The sequence below is a fragment of the Cetorhinus maximus genome, chromosome 29 (assembly GCF_964194155.1).
Source record: "Cetorhinus maximus chromosome 29, sCetMax3.hap1.1, whole genome shotgun sequence".
NCBI lineage: Eukaryota > Metazoa > Chordata > Chondrichthyes > Lamniformes > Cetorhinidae > Cetorhinus > Cetorhinus maximus.
Window position 1 is genome coordinate 10,110,320 of NC_135907.1, and position 18,398 is coordinate 10,128,717.

General features: G+C 51.0%; 1 protein-coding gene and 1 long non-coding RNA gene across 2 annotated transcripts in view; both read left to right on the forward strand.

The window, feature by feature from the left end:
• LOC144669613 (uncharacterized) overlaps positions 1-18,398 on the forward strand; it is a 251,045-nt gene that overhangs the window by 44,301 nt on the left and 188,346 nt on the right. The gene's annotated exons all lie outside the window — the stretch shown is intronic.
• The window catches only part of LOC144669491 (extracellular serine/threonine protein kinase FAM20C-like), an 86,285-nt gene that overhangs the window by 26,323 nt on the left and 41,564 nt on the right, over positions 1-18,398 (forward strand). Inside the window, 5 exon segments of the mRNA XM_078531960.1 lie at positions 1,941-2,056; positions 2,527-2,707; positions 4,771-4,784; positions 4,787-4,879; positions 10,161-10,242. Coding sequence (XP_078388086.1) covers positions 1,941-2,056; positions 2,527-2,707; positions 4,771-4,784; positions 4,787-4,879; positions 10,161-10,242 — 486 coding nt within the window.

The window sequence follows — 18,398 nt, forward strand, 5'->3', positions numbered from 1 at the left end:
GGTGGGGTTTAGGGGCATTGGGGTGAGGGTGGGGTTTAGGGGTATTGCGGTGAGGGTGGGGTTTAGGGGTATTGGGGTGAGGGTGGGGTTTAGGGGTATTGGGGTGAGGGTGGGGAGGTTCAGGGGTACAGGGGTGAGGGTGGGGTTTAGGGGCATTGGGGTGAGGGTGGGGTTTAGGGGTATTGCGGTGAGGGTGGGGTTTAGGGGTATTGGGGTGAGGATGGGGAGGTTTAGGGGTATTGGGGTGAGGGTGGGGTTTAGGTGTATTGGGGTGAGGGTGGGGAGGTTTGGGGTATTGGGGTGAGGGTGGGAATGTTTGGGGTATTGGGGTGATGGTGGGGTTTAGGGGTATTGGGGTGAGGTTGGGGATGTTTGGGGTATTGGGGTGAGGGTGGGGTTTAGGGGTATTGGGGTGAGGGTGGGGATGTTTGGGGTATTGGGGTGAGGGTGGGGATGTTTGGGGTATTGGGGTGAGGATGGGGAGGTTTAGGGGTATTGGGGTAAGGGTGGGGATGTTTAGGGGTATTGGGGTGAGGGTGGGGATGTTTAGGGGTATTGGGGTGAGGGTGGGGTGGTTTAAGGGTATCGGGGTGAGGGCGGGGGACGTTTAGGGCTATTGGGGTGAGGGCGGGGGAGTTTTAGGGGTATTGGGGTGAGGGCGGGGGAGGTTTAGGGATATTGGGGTGAGCCTGGGGAGGTTTAGGGGTATCGGGGTGAGAGTGGGGGAGGATCAGGGATATTGGAGAGGGGCTTGGGGTGGGTGATGGGATATTGGGGTGGGGAGTGGAGGAGAGTTAGAGCTATTAGGTTGGGGTGTGGGGGCAAGGCTATTGGGGTGGGGTGTGGGAGTGGGGCTATTGGGGTGGGGTGTGGAGCTCGGTCTATTGGAGTGGGCTGTGGGGGTAGGGCTATTGGAGTGGGGGGGTTAGGGCTATTGGAGTGCAGAAGTAGGGCAATTGGGGTAGGGTGTGGGAGTGGGGCTATTGGAGTGGGATGTGGGTGTAGGGCTATTGGGTGTGGGGGTAGGGCTTTTGGAGTAGGGGGGTTAGGGCTATTGAAGTGCAGGAGTAGGGCTATTGGAGTGGGGTGTGGTAGTGGGGCTATTGGAGTAGGTGGGGTTAGGTCTATTGGAGTGCAAGAGTAGGGCTATTGGGGTGGGGTGTGGGGGTAGGGCTATTGGAGTGGGGTGTGGGGGTAGGGCTATTGGAGTGGGGTGTGGGGGTAGGGCTATTGGAGTGAGGGGGGGATAAGGCTATTGGAGTGCAGGAGTAGGGCTATTGGAGTGGAGTGTGGGGGTAGGGCTATTGGAGTGGGGGGGTTAGGGCTATTGGAGTGGGGGGGGTAGGGCTGTTGGAGTGGGGGGGTTAGGGCTATTGGAGTGGGGGGGGTAGGGCTATTGGAGTGGGGTGTGGGGGTAGTGCTATTGGAGTGGGGGGCTTAGGGCTATTGGAGTGCGAGAGTAGGGGTATTGGAGTGGGGTGTGGGGATAGGGCTATTGGGGTGTGATGTGGGGGTAGGGCTATTGGGGTGGGGTGTGGGTGTAGGGCTATTGGAGTGGGGTGTGGGGGTAGGGCTATTGGAGTGGGGGTGGGTAGGGCTATTGGGGTGGGGTGTGGGGGTAGGGCTATTGGAGTGGGGGGGGGGTAGGGCTATTGGAGTGGGTGTGGGGGGTAGGGCTATTGGAGTGGGGTGTGGGGGTAGGGCTATTGGAGTGGGGGGTGATTAGGGCTATTGGAGTGGGGTGTGGGGGTAGGGTTATTGGAGTGGGGTGTGGGGGTAGGGCTATTGGGTGGGGTGTGGGGGTAGGGTTATCGGAGTGGGGTGTAGGGGTAGGGCTATTGGAGTGGTGGGGGGTAGAGCTATTGGAGTGGGGGGGGGTAGGGCTATTGGGGTGGGGTGTGGGCTGGTGTGAGTTAATCTGCAATGTTTGTGTTTGGAAGAATTTTAGGTTTCCGACGAATTCCCCCAGTCTCTGGTCGTCAGGTTAACCTGGTGACAGAGATTAGAGACCAGTTGAGTGACAGACACCTGGAGAGGACATTCTTCATCTCCCCAGGTAACAGGGCAGAGGAGTGAGAGACAACAGGACAGGAGACAGTGAGAGAGGGAGAGAGGAGGCACGGGGTTGGGGGGAGGAGGCACGGGGGTGGGTCAGAGAGGGGGTGGATGCTCAGAGAGATGAGGAGGCAGGCCTGGGTGGGGGGGGTTGGTGCAGAGGGACTCTAGATAAGGGCTGGATGAAGGGCTGAGTCACTGGGAGTGAGGTAGAGACATGAGGGTGTGGGAGGGGGAAAGAGACACAGTGGGGGTGGGGGTTAAACACAAGGGAGGAGGGGGTAGAGATATTGGGAGGGAGGTAGAGAGACAGGGAGGAGACAGAGACTCTAAGAGGGGTTGGAGAGAAGGAAGGGAGGGGTGCAGAGATATTGGGAGGGGAGAGAATTGGGGGAGCAGGATAGAGACAAGGGGAGAGGGGTAGAGACCTGTCTGGGAAAATGGAAGTTAACAGTGGTCTTTCTCTCCCAGCGAACAATGTTTGTTTCTATGGCGACTGCTCCTATTACTGTAACATGGAGCATCCTCTGTGTGGAAAACCTCAGTTAATGGAGGGATCCATGGCCACCTATCTGCCTGATGTTAAATTGGCCAAGCGACAGTCCTGGAGGAATCCCTGGAGGCGGTCATACCACAAGAGCAAGAAAGCAAAGTGAGTGCAACCTCTGTACCCCAAAATCACCCACCGCACCCCCAAACCAACCCTCTATACACCAGGCCACACCTCCTGCATCCCAAACTACCCCTCTCCACTCTGGAACCATATCCTTAACCTAAAAACAACCCCTGACCCCCCCCCCCACCACAGCAACCCTCTGTACCCCCAAACCAACCTCCTGTACACCAGACCTCATTACAGTTACAGCCTTGGTTCAAACATGGACAAAAGAGCTGAACTCCAGAGGTGAGGCGAGAGTGACTGCCCTTGACATCAAGGCAGCATTTGACTGAGTACAGCATCAAGGAGCCCTAGCAAAACTGGAGTCAGTAGGAATCAGGGGGAAAATTCTCCGCTGGTTGGAGTCATACCTAGCACAAAGGAAGATGGTTGTGATTGTTGGAGGTCAATCAACTCAGTCCCAGAGCATCACTGCAGGAGTTCCTCAGGGTAGTGTCCTAGGCCCAACTATCTTAAGCTGCTTCATCAATGACCTTCCTTCCATCATAAGGTCAGAAGTGGGGATGTTCGCTGATGATTGCACAATGTTCACCACCATTCACTACTCCTGAGATACTGAAGCAGTCCATGTCCAAATGCAGCAAGACCTGGACAATATCCAGGCTTGGGCTGACAAGTGGCAAGTAACATTCGCGCCGCACAAGTGCCAGGCAACGACCATCTTCAACAAGAAGGAATCTAACCATCGCCCCTTGGCATTCAATGGCATTACCATCACTGAATCCCCCACTAACAACTGGGAGTTGTTTAACCAGAAACTGAACTGGACTAGCCATATAAATACTGTGGCTACAAGAGCAGGTCGGAGGCTGGGAATCTTGCAGTGAGTAACTCACCTCCTGACTCCCCAAAGCCTGTCCACCATCTACAAGCCACCAATCGGGAGTATGATGGAAAACTTTCTGCTTACCTGGATGAGTGCAGCTCTAACAACACTCAAGAAGCTTGGCCCCATCCAGGACAAAGCAACCCGCTTAATTGGCACCCATCCACAAACATTTACTCCCTCCATCACCAAGACACAGTGGCAGCGTGTACCATCTACAAGACACACTGCATCAACTCACCAAGGCTCCTTAGGCAGCACCTTCCAAACCCACGACTATGACCACCTAGAAGGACAAGGGCAGCAGACACATGGGAACACCACCACCTGGAAGCTCTCCCCAAGCCACTCACCATCCTGACTTGGAAATATATCGCCGTTCCTTCACCATCGGTGGGTCAAAATCCTGGAAGTCCCTCCCTACCAGCACTGTGGGTGTACCTACAGCACATGGACTGCAGTGGTTCAAGGAGGCAGCTCACCACCACCTTCTCAAGGGCAATTAGGGATGGGCAATAAACGCTGGCCCAGCCAGTGATGGACGGCCACATCCTGTAAATGAATAAAACATAATAAAACAACTACCCCAGTATCCCAAACACCCCTCTGCACCTCCGAAACACACTCCTCACCTAAAACCACCCCCTGTACCCCAATACCAACCCCTTGTACCCCAAATCACCCTCTGCACCCCAGAACCATACCCTTCACCCAAAACCAACCCTTGCACCCCAAGGTCATCCCCTGTATCTCAAAACCGACCTCCTATGCACCAGGACCACCCCTTGTACCCAAAACACCAACAGCCCCCCTGTACCCCACAACCATCATACCCTACCCCAAAACCACTCCACTGCCCCCAAAAGACAAAGACCCCCATTACCCCCAAACCACCTCACTGTACCCCAGGACACCAACACTCCCTATACCCCAAAACACCAACACCTGACTTTATCACCTCTCCCTCCCCACCTCTCCTATCCCCACCTCTCCTATCCCCACCTCTCCTATCCCCAACCTTCCTTACCTGCCTCTCCCTCCAGAGCCTCTCCCTCCACACTCTTCCCCTTCTCCACTTCTCCCTCCCTCCCCGCCTCTTCCTCCCCCACCAGACCATTCATTAACCCTCACATGCCTCTCCCTCATCTTCCCTGCTCCCTCACCCCGCCCCCTCCCCCGCACTCTCATCAGTTCTCGCTCTTTATTTCAGGTGGGAGATAGACCCAGTTACTGTGATCAAATTAAGAAAACCCCACCATACAAGACTGGAACCCGGCTGCTTGATGTGATAGACATGACCATCCTGGACTTCTTGATGGGTGAGTGTCCATGGGCGGGAGGGAACTGGGAGGGGCATGTCTTTGGGGGCGGGTGGGGATGACTCTGCATGTGGGGTGTGTCATCAGCGGGGTGTGTCTGTGGGGGGGTGAGTTTGCATGGAGGGGGTGAGTTTGCGTGGGGGTGTGTCTGTGAGGTGGGGCTATGTCTGCATGGGGGAGGTGAGTTTGCGTGGGGGAGGTGAGTTTGCGTGGGGGAGGTGAGTTTGCGTGGGGGAGGTGAGTTTGCGTCGAGGGGGTGAGTTTGCGTGGTGGAGGTGAGTTTGTGTGGGGGTGAGTTTGTGTGGGGGGTGTGTCTGCATGGGGGGGGTGAGTTTGCGTGGGGGTGTGTCTGTGAGGTGGAGGTGAGTTTGTGTGGGCGGGGTGAGTTTGCGTGGGGGGGGTGAGTTTGCGTGGGGGAGGTGAGTTTGCGTGGTGGAGGTGAGTTTGCGTCGAGGGGGTGAGTTTGCGTGGTGGAGGTGAGTTTGTGTGGGGGGGGTGAGTTTGCGTGGGGGGGATGAGTTTGTGTGGGGGGGGTGAGTTTATGTGGGGGGGGTGAGTTTGCGTGGGGGAGGTGAGTTTGCGTGGTGGAGGTGAGTTTGCGTCGAGGGGGTGAGTTTGCGTGGTGGAGGTGAGTTTGCGTCGAGGGGGTGAGTTTGCGTGGTGGAGGTGAGTTTGTGTGGGGGGGGTGAGTTTGCGTGGGGGGGGTGAATTTGCGTGGGGGGGATGAGTTTGCGTGGGGGGGGTGAGTTTATGTGGGGGGGTGAGTTTGCGTGGGGAGGTGAGTTTGCGTGGTGGAGGTGAGTTTGCATCGAGGGGGTGAGTTTGCGTGGGGGAGTGAGTTTGTGTGGGGGGGGTGAGTTTATGTGGGGGGGGTGAGTTTGCGTGGGGGAGGTGAGTTTGCGTCGAGGGGGTGAGTTTGCGTGGTGGAGGTGAGTTTGCGTGGTGGAGGTGAGTTTGCGTCGAGGGGGTGAGTTTGCGTCGAGGGGGTGAGTTTGCGTGGGGGGGGTGAGTTTGCGTCGAGGGGTGAGTTTGCGTGGGGGGGGGTGAGTTTGCGTGGGGGAGGTGAGTTTGCGTGGGGGGGGTGAGTTTGCGTGGGGGAGGTGAGTTTGCGTCGAGGGGGTGAGTTTGCGTGGTGGAGGTGAGTTTGCGTGGGGGGGGTGAGTTTGCGTCGAGGGGGTGAGTTTGCGTCGAGGGGGTGAGTTTGCGTGGGGGGGGTGAGTTGTGTGGGGGGGGGTGAGTTTGCGTCGAGGGGGTGAGTTTGCGTGGTGGAGGTGAGTTTGCGTGGGGGGGGTGAGTTTGTGTGGGGGTGTGTCTGTGAGGTTGGGGGTGAGTTTGTGTGAGGGGGTGTGTCTGCGTGGGGGGGTAAGTTTGCGTGGTGGAGATGAGTTTGCGTGGGGGGGGGTGAGTTTGTGTGTGGGGGGGGTGAATTTGCGTCCGGGGGGTGAGTCTGCGTGTGGGGAGTGAGTTTGTGTGGGGGGGGGGGGGGGGGTGAGTCTGCGTGGGGGGGGGGTGAGTTTGCGTGGGGGGGGTGAGTCTGCGTGGGGGGGGTGAGTTTGCGTGGGGGGGGCGGTGAGTTTGCGTCGGAGGGAGTGAGTCTGTGTGGGGGGGGTGAGTCTGTGTGGGGGGGGGTGAGTCTGTGTGGGGGGGGTGAGTCTGCGTGGGGGGGTGAGTTTGTGTGGGGGGGGGTGAGTTTGCGTCGAGGGGGTGAGTTTGCGTGGTGGAGGTGAGTTTGTGTGGGGGGGGTGAGTCTGCGTGGGGGGGGTGAGTCGGCGTGGGGGTGGGGTGAGTCTGTGGGGGGGGGTGAGTCTGTGTGGGGGGGGGTGAGTCTGTGTGGGGGGGGGGTGAGTTTGCGTCGGAGGGGGTGAGTCTATACGAGTGAGGGCAATTGTGGCTGCCATTTTCTTTAGACCCGACCACAAACTCTGGTTCCTCACCTACCAACTTCATCCCTGGCAACAGTCTGGGATTGGACCAGACTGCACCCCCACTCTGACTCCAAATCCAGCAGCCAGTGACCCACCCCCAACACCCAGCAGCCAGTGACCCACCCCCACAACACCAGCAGCCAGTGACCCCCTCCCCCACCCCCAACACCCAGCAGCCAGTGACCCCCTCCCCCACCCCAACACCCAGCAGCCAGTGACCCACCCCCAACAACATCCAGCAGCCAGTGACCCCCCCCACCAACACCCAGCAGCCAGTGAACCCCACCCCCCACCAACACCCAGCAGCCAGTGACCCCCCCACCAACATCCAGCAGCCAGTGACCCCCCCCCCACCAACACCCAGCAGCCAGTGACTCCCCCGCCAACATCCAGCAGCCAGTGACCCCCCCCCCCACCAACACCCAGCAGCCAGTGACTCCCCCCCACCAACATCCAGCAGCCAGTGACCCCCCCTCCACCACCAACACCCAGCAGCCAGTGACTCCCCCCACCAACATCCAGCAGCCAGTGACCCCCTCCCCTGCCACCAACACCCAGCAGCCAGTGACCCCCCTCCAACCAACATCCAGAGCCAGTGATCGGATGATTGGTCTGAATATAAAGAACGGCAGAGAATGACTAAAAGGTTAATCAGGAGAAAGAAATTAGAATATGAGGAATGACTAAAAGGTTAATCAGGAGAAAGAAATTAGAGTATGAGAGGAAGCTAGCTAGAAATGAAAAAACAGATAGCAAGAGTTTCTACAGGTATTTAAAAAGGAGAAGAGTAAGTAAAGTGAGAGTTGGTCCTCTAGAGAGTGACATTGGGGAGTTAATAGTAGATAATAAGGAAATGGCAGAAGAAACGAACAAATATTTTGCTTCTGTGTTCACTATAGAGGATACAAAAAAATATTCCAGTAATAGCAGCAAATCAGGAGGTGAATGGGAGAAAGGAACTTGGTGAAGTTGAAACCACTAGGGAAACAGTACTGAGCAAATTGATGGAGCTGTCGGCTGGCAAGTCTCCGGGTCCCGATGGACTACATCCTAGGGTCTTAAAAGAGGTGGCTAATGAGGTAGTTGATGCGCTGGTGCTAATTTTCCAAAATTTGCTCGATTCTGGAAAGGTTCCATCAGATTGGAAAGTAGCAAATATAACCTCTCTATTCAAGAAGGGAGGGAGGCAGAAAACAGGAAAACTATAGGCCAGTTACCTTGACATCTGTCATGGGGAAGTTATTAGAATCGATCATTAAGGAGGTTATAGCTGAGCACTTAGAAGAGCTCAGGGCAATAGGGAAGATTCAGCGTCATGTTTAACCAATTTATTGGAGTTTTTTGAAGGAGTAACATGCGTAGTGGATAAAGGGGAGCCTGTAGACATGCTGTACTTGGATTTCCAGATGGCATTTAATAAGATGCCACATCAAAGATTATTACGGAAAATAAAAGCGCATGGTGTAGTGGGTAACGTATTAGCATGGATAGAAGATTGGCTGGCTGGCAGAAAGCGGAGAGTATGCATAAATGGGTCTTTTTCTGATTGGCAGGATGTGACGAGTGGAATCCCACAGGGGTCTGTGCTGGGGCCTCAACCTTTTACAATTTACATCAATGACTTAGACGAGGGGTGAAGACATGGTAGCTAAATTTGCAGATGACACAAAGATAGGTAGGAAAGTATGTTGTGAAGAGGACGTGAGGAGGTTGCAGATGGATATAGATAGGTTGAGTGAGTGGGCAAAGATCTGGCAAATGGAGTTTAATGAGGGAAAGTGTGAAGTTGTTCACTTTGGCAGGAAGAACAAAAAAGCAGAGTATTACTTAAATGGAGAACGGCTGCATAATTCTGAGGTGCAGAGGGATCTAGGTGTTCTAGTACATGAGTCACTAAAAGTTAGTATACAGGTACAGTAAGTAATTAAGAAGGCTAATGGGATGCTATCCTTTATTACGAGAGGGATTGAACATAAAAGTGAGGGTGTTATGCTTCAGTTATACAGGGTATGGGTGAGACCGCACCTCGAATACTTTGTGTAGTTTAGGTCTCCTTATTTAAGGAAGGATGTGGTTCAAAGGTGGTTTACTAGATTGATACCTGGAATGAGTGGGTTGTCTTATGAGGAAAGGTTGGACAGACTGGGCTTGTTTCCACTGGAGTTTAGAAGAGTGAGGGGTGATTTGATTCAAATATACAAGATCCTGAATGGTATTGACAAGGTGGATGTGGAAAGGATGTTTCCTCTTGTGGGTGAGTCCAGAACTAGGGGGCACTGTTTTAAAATTAAGGGTCACCCTTTTTGGACAGAGATATGGGGAAATTTTTTTCTCAGAGGGCTGTCTGACTTTGGAATTCTCTGCCTCAGAAGGTGGTGGAGGTGGGGGTCATTGAATATTTTTAAGGCAGAGGTAGATAGATTCTTGCTGGGCAAGGGAATGAAAGGATATCGGGGATAGATAGGAATGTAGAAATCGAAACACAAGATCAGCCATGATCTTATTGAATGGCGGAGCAGGCTCGAGGGGCCGAATGGTCTACTCCTGTTCCTATTTCTTATGTTCTTATGACCTCTCCCCCCACAACAACCAGCAGCCAGTGACCCCGCCTAACTTCCAGCAGCCAGTGATCCCGCCTAACATCCAGCAGCCAGTGATCCCACCTAACATCCAGCAGCCAGTGATCCCCCTAACATCCAGCAGCCAGTGACCTCCCCTAACATCCAGCAGCCAGTGACCCCCCTAATGTCCAGCAGCCAGTGATCCCGCCTAACATCCAGCAGCCAGTGATCCCGCCTAACATCCAGCAGCCAGTGACCTCCCCTAACATCCAGCAGCCAGTGATCCTGCCTAACATCCAGCAGCCAGTGATCCCACCTAACATCCAGCAGCCAGTGACCCCACCTAACATCCAGCAGCCAGTGATCCCGCCTAACATCCAGCAGCCAGTGACCCCCACCCCTCCCACAACATCCAGCAGCCAGTAACCCCGCCCCACAACATCCACTAGCCAGTGACCACCCTTACCCCTGTAACATCCAGTAGGCAGGTCTCCCTGATGGGGTCTCAACCCCATTCAGAGGATGCCCAGCTCCATCCTGGGCTGGAATATAAGAAGCCTCACTGCTTGGCTGCCGATCGAATGCAGCAATAAGAGCGACTGCCACCCTGACGCTGTCCTTTAAAAACTGCCGAGGCTCCAATCCTGCCCCCCGCTCCCCACCGCCCCCAACCCCCCTCCGTCACTGTATGTTTACCAAAAAATTCCCCGAGTGGTGAACGAGATACTTCTCTGTTTGACCCTCAGTTCCCAATCAGGACTAACTGGTCTCCTGGTCTCTGTGTCCTTTCTGCAGGGAACATGGACCGACATCATTTTGAAACCTTCCAGAAATTTGAGAATGAGAGCTTTATCCTTCACTTAGACAATGGCCGAGGGTAAGTAACAGGGGAAAGCCCTAAGTATTGCCCGGATCAGACAGTCCCACTGTGAGTCTCTCTGAGACCCTGGTCACTCAGTAATAAATGGATACGGCTAAGTACTGAAATGCAGGGCTCGGTAATACAACATAGGGTTCAATAATCAAACACAGGGTTCAGTAATAAAACACAGGGTTCAGTAATAAAACACAGGCTTGGTAATAAAACGCAAGGCTCAGTAATAAAACACAGGCTTAATAATAAAACGCAGAGCTCTGTAATAAAACTCAGGACTCAGTAATAAACAAAAGGGTTTGGTAATAAAACACAGGGCTCTGTAATGAAATTCAGGGCTCAGTGATAAAACACAGAGCTCAGTAATAAAACGTAGAGCTCAGTAATAAAGCACAGGACTCAGTAATAAAATGCAGGGCTCAGTAATAAAACACAGGGCTCAGTAATAAAACACAGAGCTCAGTAATAAAGCACAGGACTCAGTAATAAAATGCAGGGCTCAGTAATAAAACACAGGGCTCAGTAATAAAACGCAGAGCTCAGTAATAAAGCACAGGACTCAGTAATAAAATTCAGAGCTCAGTAATAAAACACAGGGCTCAGTAATAAAACATAGGGTTCAGCAATGAAATGCAAGGCTCAGTAATAAAACACAGGCTTAATAATAAAACGCAGAGCTCTGTAATAAAACTCAGGACTCAGTAATAAACAAAAGGGTTTGGTAATAAAACACAGGGCTCTGTAATGAAATTCAGGGCTCAGTGATAAAACACAGGGCTCAGTAATAAAACGCAGAGCTCAGTAATAAAGCACAGGACTCAGTAATAAAATGCAGGTCTCAGTAATAAAACACAGGGCTCAGTAATAAAACGCAGAGCTCAGTAATAAAGCACAGGACTCAGTAATAAAATGCAGGGCTCAGTAATAAAACACAGGGCTCAGTAAAAAAACGCAGAGTTCAGTAATAAAGCACAGGACTCAGTAATAAAATGCAGAGCTCAGTAATAAAACATAGGGTTCAGCAATGAAATGCAAGGCTCAGTAATAAAGCACAGGACTCAGTAATAAAATGCAGAGCTCAGTAATAAAACATAGGGTTCAGCAATGAATTGCAGGGCTCAGTAATAAAACACAGGGCTCAGTAATAAAACATAGGGTTCAGCAATGAAATGCAGGGCTCAGTAATAAAACACAGGGCTCAGTAGGGTCACAGTGGGCTCACAGGCTATGGGCCAAGCGCTGGAAAATGGGATTAGTGTAGTCAGATCTTTGTTGACCAGCATGGACACAATAGGCCGAATGGCCTCCTTTTGTGCTGTAAATGTCCATGAGTCCATCAGTGGCAGGAGCGAGAGCAGCCCTGGGCGAAAACAGAGAGAGAGTGAATAAAGAGCGGGAGGGAGAGAGAGAGAATAATGAGCGGGAGAGAGAGAGAATAAAGAGTGGGAGAGAGAGAGAGTGAATAAAGAGCGGGAGAGAGAGAGAGAGAATAAAGAGCGGGAGGGGGAGAGAGAGAATAAAGAGTGGGAGAGAGAGAGAGTGAATAAAGAGCGGGAGAGAGAGAGTGAATAAAGAACGGGAGAGAGAGAGAGAAAATAAAGAGCGGGAGGGAGAGAGAGAGAATAAAGAGCGGGAGGGGGAGAGAGAGAATAAAGAGTGGGAGAGAGACAGAGTGAATAAAGAGCGGGAGAGAAAGAGTGAATAAAGAGCGGGAGAGAGAGAGAGTGAATAAAGAGCGGGAGAGAGAGAGTGAATAAAGAGCAGGAGAGAGAGAGAGTGAATAAAGAGGGAGAGAGAGGGAGAGAGTGAATAAAGAGTAGGAGAGAGAGAGAGTGAATAAAGAGCAGGAGAGAGAGAGAGTGAATAAAGAGCGGGAGGGAGAGAGAGAGAATAAAGAGTGGGAGAGAGAGAGAGTGAATAAAGAGCGGGAGAGAGAGAGAGAATAAAGAGCGGGAGGGAGAGAGAGAGAATAAAGAGTGGGAGAAAGAGAGAGAGAGTGAATAAAGAGCGGGAGGGAGAGAGAGAGAATAAAGAGTGGGAGAGAGAGAGAGTGAATAAAGAGCGGGAGAGAGAGAGAGAATAAAGAGCGGGAGGGAGAGAGAGAGAATAAAGAGTGGGAGAGAGAGAGAGAGAGTGAATAAAGAGCGGGAGAGAGAGAGAGAGAGAATAAAGAGCGGGAGAGAGAGAGAGAGAATAAAGAGCGGGAGAGAGAGAGTGAATAAAGAGCGGGAGGGAGAGAGAGAGAATAAAGAGCTGGAGAGAGAGAGAGAGAATAAAGAGCGGGAGAGAGAGAGTTAATAAAGAGCGGGAGAGAGAGAGTGAATAAAGAGCGGTTGAGAGAGGGAGAGAGTGAATAAAGAGCGGTAGAGAGAGAGAGAGAGTGAATAAAGAGCGGTAGAGAGTGGCAGAGAGTGAATAAAGAGCGGGAGAGAGAGAGTGAATAAAGAGCGGTAGAGAGAGGGAGAGAGTGAATAAAGAGCGGGAGAGAGAGAGTGAATAAAGAGCGGTAGAGAGAGAGAGAGAGTGAATAAAGAGCGGTAGAGAGAGAGAGAGAGTGAATAAAGAGCGGGAGAGAGAGAGTGAATAAAGAGCGGGAGAGAGAGGGAGAGAGAGAATAAACAGCGGGAGAGAGAGGGAGAGAGTGAATAAAGAGCGGGAGAGAGAGAGTGAATAAAGAGCCGGAGAGAGAGGGAGAGAGAGAATAAAGAGCGGGAGAGAGAGGGAGAGAGTGAATAAAGAGCGGGAGAGAGAGAGTGAATAAAGAGCGGGAGAGAGAGGGAGAGAGTGAATAAAGAGCAGGAGAGAGAGAGAGTGAATAAAGAGCGGGAGAGAGAGAGAGAGACTGAATAAAGAGCGGGAGAGAGAGAGAGAATAAAGAGCGGAAGAGAGAGAGAGAGAATAAAGAGCAGGAGAGAGAGAGAGTGAATAAAGAGCGGGAGAGAGAGAGAATAAAGAGAGGGAGAGAGAGAGAATAAAGAGCGGGAGAGAGAGAGAGAGAATAAAGAGCAAGAGAGAGAGAGAGTGAATAAAGAGGGGGAGAGAGAGAGAATAAAGAGCGGGAGTGAAAGAGAATAAAGAGCGGGAGAGAGGGAGAGAGTGAATAAAGAGCGAGAGAGAGAGAGAGTGAATAAAGAGCGGGAGAGAGAGAGAGAGAGAGTGAATAAAGAGCGAGAGAGAGGGAGAGAGTGAATAAAGAGCGGGAGAGAGAGAGAGAGAGAGAATAAAGAACGGGAGAGAGAGAGAGTGAAAAAAGAGCGGGAGAGAGAGAGAGAGCGTGAATAAAGAGCGGGAGAGAGAGAGAGAATAAAGAGCGGGAGAGAGAGAGAGTGAATAAAGAGCGGGAGAGAGAGAGAGTGAATAAAGAGCGAGAGAGAGAGAAAGAGAATAAAGAGCAGGAGAGACAGAGAGAGCGAGTGAATAAAGGACGGGAGAGAGAGAGAGAGAATAAAGAGCAGGAGAGAGAGAGAGTGAATAAAGAGCGGGAGAGAGAGAGAGTGAATAAAGAGCGGGAGAGAGAGAGAGAGTGAATAAAGAGCGGGAGAGAGAGAGAGAGAGTGAATAAAGAGCGGGAGAGAGAGAGAGTGAATAAAGAGCGAGAGAGAGAGAGAGTGAATAAAGAGCGGGAGAGAGAGAGAGAGTGAATAAAGAGCGAGAGAGAGAGAGAGAGTGAATAAAGAGCGAGAGAGAGAGAGTGAATAAAGAGCGAGAGAGAGAGAGAGAGAATAAAGAGCAGGAGAGAGAGAGGGAGAGAGTGAATGAAGAGCGGGAGAGAGAGAGAGAGAATAAAGAGCAGGAGAGAGAGAGGGAGAGAGTGAATAAAGAGCGGGAGAGAGAGAGAGAGAATAAAGAGCAGGAGAGAGAGAGGGAGAGAGTGAATAAAGAGCGGGAGAGAGAGAGAGTGAATAAAGAGCGGGAGAGAGAGAGAGTGAATAAAGAGCGGGAGAGACAGAGAGTGAATAAAGAGCAGGAGAGAGAGAGAGTCAATAAAGAGCGGGAGAGAGAGAGAGAGTGAATAAAGAGCGGGAGAGAGAGAGAGAGAGAATAAAGAGCGGGAGAGAGAGAGAGAGTGAATAAAGAGCAGGAGAGGGAGAGAGAGAATGAATAAAGTGTGAGAGAGAGAGAGAGTGAATAAAGAGCGGCAGAGAGAGAGAGAGAGAGAATAAAGAGCGGGCTAGAGAGAGGGAGAGAGTGAATAAAGAGCGAGAGAGAGAGAGAGAGAGTGAATAAAGAGCGGGAGGGAGAGAGGGAGAGAGTGAATAAAGAGCGAGAGAGAGAGAGAGTGATTAAAGATGAGAGAGAGAGAGAGTGAATAAAGAGCGGGAGAGAGAGAGAGTGAATAAAGAGCGGGAGAGAGAGAGAGAATAAAGTGAATAAAGAGTGGAAGAGAGAGAGAGAGAATAAAGAGCGGGAGAGAGAGGGAGAGAGAATAAAGAGCGAGAGAGAGAGAGAGTGAATAAAGAGCAGGAGAGAGAGAGAGTGAATAAAGAGCGAGAGAGAGAGAGAGAGAGTGAATCAAGAGCGGGAGAGAGAGAGTGAATAAAGAGCGAGAGAGAGAGAGAGAGAGAGTGAATAAAGAGCAGGAGAGAGAGAGTGAATAAAGAGCGGGAGAGAAAGGGAGAGAGAGTGAATAAAGAGCAGGAGAGAGAGAGTGAATAAAGAGCGGGAGAGAGAGAGAGTGAATAAAGAGCGGGAGAGAGAGAGAGAGAGAATAAAGAGCGAGAGGGAGAGAGAGAGTGAATAAAGAGCGAGAGAGAGAGAGAGTGAATAAAGAGCGGGAGAGAGAGAGAGAGAGAGTGAATAAAGAGCGAGAGAGAGAGAGAGTGAATAAAGAGCGAGAGAGAGAGAGAGAGAGTGAATAAAGAGCGAGAGAGAGAGAGAGTGAATAAAGAGCGAGAGAGAGAGAGAGTGAATAAAGAGCGGGAGAGAGAGAGAGAGAGAGTGAATAAAGAGCAGGAGAGAGAGAGAGAGTGAATAAAGAGCGAGACAGAGAGAGAGAGAGAGTGAATAAAGAGCGGGAGAGAGAGAGTGAATAAAGAGCTGGAGAGAGAGAGAGAGAGAGTGAATAAAGAGCGGGAGAGAGAGAGAGAGAGTGAATAAAGAGCGGGAGAGAGAGAGGGAGAGAGTGAATAAAGAGCGAGAGAGAGAGAGAGAGTGAATAAAGAGCGAGAGAGAGAGCGAGACTGAATAAAGTGCAGGACAGAGAGAGAGAATAAAGAGCAGGAGAGAGAGAGGGGAGAGAGAGAGTGAATAAAGAGCGGGAGAGAGAGAGGGAGAGAGTGAATAAAGAGGGAGAGAGAGAGAGAGAGAGTGAATAAAGAGCGAGAGAGAGAGCGAGAGTGAATAAAGTGCGGGAGAGAGAGAGAGAATAAAGAGCAGGAGAGAGAGAGGGAGAGAGAGAGTGAATAAAGAGCTAGAGAGAGAGAGAGAGTGAATAAAGAGCGGGAGTGAGAGAGAGTGAATAAAGAGCAGAAGAGAGAGAGGGAGAGAGTGAATAAAGAGCGGGAGAGAGAGAGAGTGAATAAAGAGCGGGAGAGAGAGAGTGAATAAAGAGCAGGAGAGAGAGAGAGTGAATAAAGAGCAGGAGAGAGAGAGAGTCAATAAAGAGCGAGAGAGAGAGAGAGTGAATAAAGAGCGGGAGAGAGAGAGAGAATAAAGAGCGGGAGAGAGAGAGAGAGTGAATAAAGAGCAGGAGAGAGAGAGAGAGAGTGAATAAAGAGCGGGAGAGCGAGAGAGTGAATAAAGAGTGGGAGAGAGAGAGATAGAGAGAGAATAAAGAGCGGGAGAGAGAGAGAGAGTGAATAAAGAGCGGGAAAGAGTGAGAGTGAATAACGAGCAGGAGAGAGAGAGAGAGAGAATAAAGAGCGGGAGAGAGAGAGTGAATAAAGAGTGAGAGAGAGGGAGAGAGTGAATAAAGAGTGGGAGAGAGAGAGAGAGAGAATAAAGAGCGGGAGAGAGAGAGTGAATAAAGAGCTGGAGAGAGAGAGAGAGAGAGTGAATAAAGAGCGGGAGAGAGAGAGAGAGAGTGAATAAAGAGCGGGAGAGAGAGAGGGAGAGAGTGAATAAAGAGCGAGAGAGAGAGAGAGAGTGAATAAAGAGCGAGACAGAGAGCGAGACTGAATAAAGTGCGGGAGAGAGAGAGAGAATAAAGAGCAGGAGAGAGAGAGGGAGAGAGAGAGTGAATAAAGAGCGGGAGAGAGAGAGGGAGAGAGTGAATAAAGAGGGAGAGAGAGAGAGAGAGAGTGAATAAAGAGCGAGAGAGAGAGCGAGAGTGAATAAAGTGCGGGAGAGAGAGAGAGAATAAAGAGCAGGAGAGAGAGAGGGAGAGAGAGAGTGAATAAAGAGCTAGAGAGAGAGAGAGAGTGAATAAAGAGCGGGAGTGAGAGAGAGTGAATAAAGAGCAGAAGAGAGAGAGGGAGAGAGTGAATAAAGAGCGGGAGAGAGAGAGAGTGAATAAAGAGCGGGAGAGAGAGAGTGAATAAAGAGCAGGAGAGAGAGAGAGTGAATAAAGAGCAGGAGAGAGAGAGAGAATAAAGAGCGGGAGAGAGAGAGAGAGTGAATAAAGAGCAGGAGAGAGAGAGAGAGAGTGAATAAAGAGCGGGAGAGCGAGAGAGTGAATAAAGAGTGGGAGAGAGAGAGATAGAGAGAGAATAAAGAGCGGGAGAGAGAGAGAGAGTGAATAAAGAGCGGGAAAGAGTGAGAGTGAATAACGAGCAGGAGAGAGAGAGAGAGAGAATAAAGAGCGGGAGAGAGAGAGTGAATAAAGAGTGAGAGAGAGGGAGAGAGTGAATAAAGAGTGGGAGAGAGAGAGAGAGAGAATAAAGAGCGGGAGAGAGAGAGAGAGAGTGAATAAAGAGCGAGAGAGAGAGAGAGGGAGTGAATAAAGAGCAGGAGGGAGAGAGAGAGAGAATAAAGAAAGGGAGAGAGAGAGAGTGAATAAAGAGCGGGAGAGAGAGAGAGTGAATAAAGAGCGGGAGAGAGAGAGAGAGTGAATAAAGAGCGAGAGGGAGAGAAAGAGAATAAAGAGCAGGAGAGACAGAGAGAGCGAGTGAATAAAGGGCGGGAGAGAGAGAGAGAGAATAAAGAGCAGGAGAGAGAGAGAGAGTGAATAAAGAGCGGGAGAGAGAGAGAGTGAATAAAGAGCGGGAGAGAGAGAGAGAGTGAATAAAGAGCGGGAGAGAGAGAGAGAGAGAGTGAATAAAGAGCGGGAGAGAGAGAGAGTGAATAAAGAGCGAGAGAGAGAGAGAGTGAATAAAGAGCGGGAGAGAGAGAGAGAGTGAATAAAGAGCGAGAGAGAGAGAGAGGAGTGAATAAAGAGCGGGAGAGAGAGAGAGTGAATAAAGAGCGAGAGAGAGAGAGTGAATAAAGAGCGGGAGAGAGAGAGAATAAAGAGCAGGAGAGAGAGAGGGAGAGAGTGAATGAAGAGCGGGAGAGAGAGAGAGAGAATAAAGAGCAGGAGAGAGAGAGGGAGAGAGTGAATAAAGAGCGGGAGAGAGAGAGAGAGAATAAAGAGCAGGAGAGAGAGAGGGAGAGAGTGAATAAAGAGCGGGAGAGAGAGAGAGTGAATAAAGAGCGGGAGAGAGAGAGAGAGTGAATAAAGAGCGGGAGAGAGAGAGAGAGAGAATAAAGAGCGGGAGAGAGAGAGAGAGTGAATAAAGAGCAGGAGAGGGAGAGAGAGAATGAATAAAGTGTGAGAGAGAGAGAGAGTGAATAAAGAGCGGCAGAGAGAGAGAGAGAGAGAATAAAGAGCGGGCTAGAGAGAGGGAGAGAGTGAATAAAGAGCGAGAGAGAGAGAGACAGAGTGAATAAAGAGCGGGAGGGAGAGAGGGAGAGAGTGAATAAAGAGCGAGAGAGAGAGAGAGTGATTAAAGATGAGAGAGAGAGAGAGTGAATAAAGAGCGGGAGAGAGAGAGAGTGAATAAAGAGCGGGAGAGAGAGAGAGAATAAAGTGAATAAAGAGTGGGAGAGAGAGAGAGAGAATAAAGAGCGGGAGAGAGAGGGAGAGAGAATAAAGGGCGAGAGAGAGAGAGAGTGAATAAAGAGCAGGAGAGAGAGAGAGTGAATAAAGAGCGAGAGAGAGAGAGAGAGTGAATCAAGAGCGGGAGAGAGAGAGTGAATAAAGAGCGAGAGAGAGAGAGAGAGAGAGTGAATAAAGAGCAGGA